This window comes from Penaeus japonicus, unplaced genomic scaffold, assembly GCF_977035675.1.
Source record: "Penaeus japonicus unplaced genomic scaffold, GWHDUDI00000001_assembly GWHDUDI00000027, whole genome shotgun sequence".
Classification (NCBI taxonomy): Eukaryota; Metazoa; Arthropoda; class Malacostraca; order Decapoda; family Penaeidae; genus Penaeus; species Penaeus japonicus.
In genome coordinates this window covers 23,229,674-23,237,173 of record NW_028234429.1, presented here as the reverse complement: position 1 = coordinate 23,237,173, position 7,500 = coordinate 23,229,674, and the positions used below count along the sequence as shown (strand labels likewise).

General features: G+C 38.3%; 1 protein-coding gene across 1 annotated transcript in view; it reads right to left on the bottom strand.

The window, feature by feature from the left end:
• Window positions 1-4,344: 4,344 nt before the first annotated feature.
• LOC147468629 (putative glutamate receptor) overlaps window positions 4,345-7,500 on the bottom strand; it is an 8,455-nt gene continuing 5,299 nt past the window's right edge. Inside the window, exons 9-13 of the mRNA XM_086553044.1 lie at window positions 6,527-6,692; window positions 6,037-6,251; window positions 5,646-5,771; window positions 5,163-5,311; window positions 4,345-4,720 (exon numbers count right to left, since the gene is read on the bottom strand). Of these exons, the coding sequence (XP_086409170.1) occupies window positions 4,498-4,720; window positions 5,163-5,311; window positions 5,646-5,771; window positions 6,037-6,251; window positions 6,527-6,692 (879 nt within the window). The 3' untranslated portion in view covers window positions 4,345-4,497. The remainder of the gene's footprint in view (window positions 4,721-5,162; window positions 5,312-5,645; window positions 5,772-6,036; window positions 6,252-6,526; window positions 6,693-7,500) is intronic.

The following is a 7,500-nucleotide window of genomic DNA, read 5'->3' as shown; positions in this document are numbered from 1 at the left end:
TTAAGTAAGTAAATATAATTACAGACACATTGACTTTTTTTGACTTTTACATATTATGATATAAGACGAAAAGTTATTGAAAGAATTCAGTAATAACAACAACAGAACTAACAAGAACTAATGTCACCGTAATATCATTGGTACTTATTTAGATATTTATCGGAATAAAACAATTGATGAAGTTATACCCCAAAAAATCAGTCTCTGGGCAGAAAGCTAATCTATCGATATTAATATTAAACATCAATATTATAAGCATGAATTCTGGTGTAATTATAAAGGTGTGTATGATGAATATTTGTCAAGTATTTATTGTTCCTATACTCCAGATATATTGATAGGATGAAAAAATACCTGAAAAATATGATACATGATACCTGAAAAAAACACGTTTAAACTTTTTAAAATCAATATTGCCCTCGTCATTTGTCAATTGTTTAAACTGAGACAATCTTCGTTATCTGTTGAAATAAATATTATCACACTTAACGTTTACTGTCTGGGTTTGGCACTTCGCCTGAGTATTCGCCAGGGAGCACCCCCCCCCCCCTTAACGTTGCCAATGTGGGAACCGCCAGTCCTCTTTTATCCGAAACACATGCCACTGCGAGTAGGTACTATGTCCCTCGGATACAAGGGTCAACAATGGCGGCTCGCAACGCAAACTGGAGAACTTGAAAGCGGAGGGGACTGTACATAAGGGCCTTAAGGGTACTCGAAGACGGCAGTTCCATTGAGATTCTTGTGAGGGTCAGACGTGTCAAGTTGAAAACTTGACACCAGTTACTATATTGCGGTTCATATTATTTCTAAGGAGCCCAGTGTGTGAATTTGATAATGAGAAAATCATAATCGAAGACTCCGTGTTTGTATGATTTCTACTCATCCAGGTTTATTTGACTACAGTGACGCACATATGTATTTATGATTAATACGATCACGTGGATATATAGTATGAATATGATTGATTGGTATGGCGAGTGTCTGTAGAAATCTTTAAAAAAAAGTATATAACGGTATATAATAAATTTTATGACGTATAATAGTGTCTCTGTGTGTACAGGTGTGACGAACACTCAATCAATCAATATAAGTGAAACATTATGGTTATAAATACCTTATGGCAAGTAATCGTTATATGACGACCATAGGCTGTAAAAATTGTTTGAATTCTCGTTCCTCTGCGGCGCGTGGGCGTTTTCTACATGTGGTTGTATATATTGTATCTGTTTGCTTATTAATGTGTCTCTTCTCTCACTTTCTACATGTCTGTTTATCAACAATTCTCTTGCCTTTTGCGATGGAAGTAACCACTTGTCTTGATAAACTTATCAAAGTCACTTTCATTTTCTCGCCGTCTATAACTCAGCCATTCTCCTTTCTCTTTTTGTCTGTCAGTCTGTCAATCACTTGTTCACTTCCTTTCATTATCTCTTCCTCCTTGCTCCTTACACTTTTACTTCTTTTTCTATCTAGCTATTCTTTTTCTTTCATTTCTATCCTTATGTTAGTCTCTCACTCTCTTTCTTTCATTTTTCCATCGCCTCCTCTCTAAAATTACGGGTAAAAATAGCCTACAGTTTGTGTGATAGAGATACGGCCACAAAACACTTGCTTCTACAGATGTATTTTGTAATTAAGAATAATCTGCAGACTAGGTTTTTTCGGGTTGACGTCAGCGCATGAGAGACCTATATAGTAGGCTTTAGTTATCTGGTCTTTCTTTTGTTGTTATGTTCATGATTCTCTTTATTGCAATCATAAGCATCATTATAGTCTTCGTCATTATCGCCGTCATCATCAACATCATTGTCATTTTTATCCTTAACAGGATTGCTGTCTCTATTATCAGCAGCACTGCCAATATCATTATCATTTTCATATCATTATGATATCTTTGTTCTTATTCAAATCATCATAATCATTACAATTACCAGTAATGATTTTCCTCATCATCTCAAGAAAGAGCGAAAGAGATAGAAAAAGAGAACCTCTCAGAGAGACATCCCTCCAGGTTGTCCATGTCACCATACAGGGGATATAAGCAAGGGGAAAGGGGGGGAGGAAGGATAGACCAGAACAGAAGGGAGCACAGGTCTGACCTGCTGCCTCGCCGACTTGAGGAAAGTGCAGTCAACGGGCCACTCCAATAAACAGCTGCAGCAGAGAATCGTCTGTGTTCTTCTCCCCAGCACACATCAGTTTAGAGGAAGAGGAAGAGAAGGAAGAGAAGGGAGAGAGGGAGAGAGGGAGAGAGAGAGAGAGAGAGAGAGAGAGAGAGAGAGAGAGAGAGAGAGAGAGAGAGAGAGAGAGAGAGAGAGAGAGAGAGAGAGAGAGAGAGAGAGAGAGAGAGAGAGAGAGAGAGAGAGAGAGAGAGAGAGAGAGAGAGAGAGAGAGAAAGAGAGAAAGAGAGAAAGAGAGAGAGAAAGAGAGAGAGAAAGAGAGAGAGAGAGAGAGAGAGAGAGAGAGAGAGAGAGAGAGAGAGAGAGAGAGAGAGAGAGAGAGAGAGAGGGAGGGAGGGAGAGAGAGACTTTTGACTTTGACGAGTTTATTGAGACAAGTGATTATGTACAACTCAAAAGGATGAAGTAACATAGGTAGAGAGAGAGAGAAAGGGAGAGATAGAAAAAAGAAAGAAGGAAAGAAAGAGATAGCAAAAATGAAAGAAAGGGAGAGATAAAAAAAAAAGAAGGAAATAAACAGATAGAAAAAAGAAAGAAAGAAAGGGAGAGATAAAAAAGAAAGAAAGAAAGGGAGAGATAAAAAAGAAAGAAAGAAAGGGAGAGATAGAAAAAAAAGAAGAAAGAGAGCGTGCGCAAGAGGACACTTGTGAGAACTCGAGATGAACACTCCACGCTTACCGAAGATAGTGTTTTGTATGAGTAATTGAAGAATCGCATGAGGTAGTAAATAAAATTCTGATGTTCAAAATGCTTTTGGAATCTAGGAGGTTGACCAAATAATAAACACCCGCTATAAGATAAACAACTGTTTCCCTCAAAGTAAAGGAGGAACAAACCAAAATGCTATCAATGCAATAAAAAGGGGCAAGATCTTAAACAGAAGAATTTCATATTTTTGTTTATTTTTGGAGATAATTTTTAGATAATTATAATCATAAAATGGCAGAAATCATCTGGAGATCAAGATGAAAATAATGCCGAGTATGCGCTCTGACAAACTAACTTTTAACAACTTATCTGGCGATGGATTTAAGTGGTAAATCTTGCATCAAGAACAAAAAGTTATCGTGAGAGTTTTCCTTAAATTTTTTTTAGCTAACTTTGAAATGATTAAAACACTCGGTACAGATTTGCAAAGATTCAGTGCATGAATTTAAGGACAGCTTCTGATATCTCGATTCGATTTGCGAAAAAATATAAACAATGGCGTAACTCTCCATAAAAGTCGAGGGATTAATTCGGGTCTGACATGCAAGGCCGATAGAACGATAAAAAATGGATAATAAAAGGATAGATACATGAAAGGATAAGATATAAGGGGAAAACTGGTGTCATATTGAATAAAATCATCCTCGAAGACGCACATAAAATATTGACAAATAAAGAATGCAGGGAATGATACTTGCACGATCGCTATAAGAAAGGTCATCCTGCAACAAACAATTTCTAATTTGTGAAAACGGATGAAATCTGTTAATTAAATTCCATGACTAAACGTTCATTTTCCAAGCACAATCAAGTGCCATGTACTCTAGCAACCCAAACGAAGGCTGAAATTCCGCTTAATCTATCACCTTTTACTCACGAAACAGGTTAGTATTTCGTGATGATGAGAAATAAGATCCTTTGTACTTTTAGGGTAGAAAGCTTGGGTATCAATGAGCAAAGAACTATACGTTGCCCGAACAGTGAAACGTAATGCAAAGTACTCAATCTTTTCCTTCTTGTTGATCGGGATCTGTCTACTTTCACTGAAATAATAAGTTCTCGACGTTTTCACTGCATAGGAATTCATAATCATTCATATGATCGTTGTTGCTTAAGATACTCGTATCTTCGTAGCTATTTCTAGTTTTGTCAAACTATCAATATCCTTCTTCAGTGTAGCGTAAAATATCCTTCATGAATAGAAAGAAACTCAGACACATCCCATGTAACATTCAGACGAATCTGACGAGCTTTAACCGTATTTTTTCCTTTGTTTTAACATATAAAAGAGAAGACTATTGGCCTGTGCCCCTCTCCCTGCCTCTCTGCGGCAGAGGGAATTTTGCAGCGGGTATGTACTGCATATATGACAGAACCGAAAATTACACAAAAATAAATAAAAATACAATATAGTATTGGTGAAACACTGTCAGCAAAGATTCGAGGTAAAATGTATTTGCTGAGTTGGCTATGAAGGCTATTTTGCTCTATACTGAAAAAAACACATAAAGTCTATGAAAACAAACATACGATAATGCGTTACATATGGACAATCATCAGAGAAAAAAAAAGATGATGCATGACATCTCTGGTGACGGAGTAACCATTAACCCCGTCTCCGAGAGGTCTTCGCCACGATCAGCTCCAACAGGAAAACGAGGAAAGACAGCAGAAGGCCAGACAGCAACAGCAGCATCGTGCCCGTAATGTCCAAGAAGTTTATAGGTCTGACTGGCGTCGTAGCGGCCACCCCGACGCAGCGACTCGCCCCCGGCCAGAACTGCTTCTTCCAGGCGTCCATCATCCCAGTCTGGATCATCTCAAGGATCCTGAGTGCAAGAGGAAGGATAAGATTGATGTGTGTGTGTGTGTGTTTGTGTTTGTGTGTTTGTGTGTGTGTGTGTGTGTGTGTGTGTGTGTGTGTGTGTGTGTGTGTGTGTGTGTGTTTATGTGTGTGTGTGCGATTGTGTTTGTGTGTGTGTGTACATAGACATTTATAGACGTAGTAATATATTTGTATTTAATCTTTCTATTCCCTGGCGGGGTGGGGTTTTTCGAAGTCTTGAATTAGAAAAAGTACTATTAATACATAGTAGATAATAATGTACCAAATCATTAAATACGTTAGAGGTTACTATTCACCATGAACTTCATAGATATCAACTTTACGTGTCTTCCGAAACCATCAATAACTAAGACTGCTGATGAAATTAGCAAGTAAAGACAAGACCATCAACATAATACATCAACCGCTAATCCATCTCAACCCACGCTAGGCTGAAGGCGTCCCTGTAGGGGGAGCCTCGCTGGAGGATCATCCCGAACCTCGTGGAGAAGAACGGGTCTCCCACCAGAGCCATTCGACAGATTCCGTGTATCGCCAAGTCACCTGCGATTGCGTATTCCAGCAGAGAGGCGTCCTGTACGGGCAAAAGGAAGAAGCTTGATTGTTAGGATTATATAAAAGCGTATATATATATATATATATATATATATATATATATATATATATATATATATATATATATATATATATATATTGAGAAAGTGTTAGTGCAAACATTCATGCTTGTATACATTATGAAGACTAATCTTGAAGAGGGGATGTTATATCAAGTGAACCCTTCCACGAAAATAGCTAAAGTAAAACCTTGAAAACTTAATACCATACAGTCTATCATGCAATGGTTTCCATATAAAAGCAACTGTACAGTCCACTGTTACTACTTCTAATACAGTCTGTTCAAGAGTGACCTCGATGTAGGCTATCTTTTTCTCCCTCACGGCATCCACGCCCGCTTGGAAGTTGGGCACGACGAGCTCGGGCATCTCGCGGTGCAGGTCGCCCACCTTCCCGAACATGGTCGACGGATCCGAGTTCTGAGAGCAAGAGGAGGAAGCATAAAGGGGCATGTAGAAACGGCGTTGTGTGTTTGTGTGTGAGAGTGTGTGTGTGTGTGTGTGTGTGTGTGTGTGTGTGTGTGTGTGTGTGTGTGTGTGTGTGTGTGTGTGTGTGTGTGTGTGTGTGTGTGTTTCCAATCAATACCCTATTTGTTAAGGGTCTTGTGATTGCGGAACCATACCAAATATATCAACACTCTAGTCCTAAAAAACAGGACATAACGATAATTTTTCAAAATCAAACCTTGAAGAGTTCTTCCATGGCGCTGTTCGCCTGATAAGTCCACAGTATTCTCCGTGACTCGACCATATCCAGCATGGACGTCACAGCTGGCACTGCTAGGCGGACAGTGATGGAGGAAATCAACTTGCTACTGTACGAGGCTATGATGATGACGCAGAAGAGCCACCACCACCCCGCCAACGTCCGAACCGACAGCGTTTGGGGCTGGCTGTTACCTGGGGGCGAGGCACGTCTTCGTTGGGCGGTTTGTTTACATGCGATGGAGTTGAAGGTTATATCTTTTTATTTTGAATACTTTTAGGTGATTTCGTTTCGTGCGACGGGGTTTCAGATTCTTTTTTTATATTATTATGTGGATGATGATTGAACTTTACTATCAATATCCATAATTTTTTTTTTTCTTACGATAGGATTGAAGAGTACATATTTGTTTTCCTAAATTACTACTCCCGGCGGCAAAGACCCCTTTGAGACGAAGGCGGTAACTCACCTTGGGTAACTAGACCAGACAACGTATCGAAAATAAACTCAGACGCAGAGTAAGACCTCGGAGATATCTCCCTCGGGTAAAGGGTCTTCGGCACTGCTGAGACCTGCGCGAGAGTGAAAAGCGCAACAGCCACTGCCAGAGACGAGAGCAGAACACCCAGCCAGACCTGTTAAACGTACAAATAAAAAGAAATGTGTAATGTTTAAAGGGAAAAGGAGAGAAATGTTTTCATGATGATGCATGATATCTGATGAAAGGTTTGACGTTACATGATAGGCATAAACTGATATGCACAGTATGTATAACACAAGAGAGGGGTGATTTCTTTTTCAAGAGAAAAATGAAAGAAAATATAGAAAGGAAAAGAAAACGAAAAGCACACATACACACACAGACATAGCCACAGACACACTACTAAACAATACACACAAACACACACACAGACCACTACCACACAATACACACAAACACACACACACACACAGATATATATATATATATATATATATATATATATATATATATATATATATATATATATATATATATATATACACAAATTCAGAATTTGATTGGATCATTTGGTATTCGTAATTTCTTCTAAAGAAATTACCCAAAGTTTGTTTTATTCACTTAGTGCTCAAATGAAAAAGAAATATTTTTATAACATAACTGATTAATCCTTCTTACACAGTCTACGCTGTGGTGACTGATCCCACAATTATCAGAAACACATGCTTGATACCTGGCCACTATGTATCACACAGTAAATCAAAGAAATAAGTGATAGATATATAAAATAATATAATTATAAGAATGTTAAAACAAAGAACAAATAAACATAAAACTTATTAGAAAAAAATACTAAAATAATTCATCCCTTAAGCAATCTGTAGGTACAACAAACAGGCAAGGAAACAGTAACTCAAGCAAGCATACAAACAATCATCAAAAATCGAGCAGTCAATAAAGCA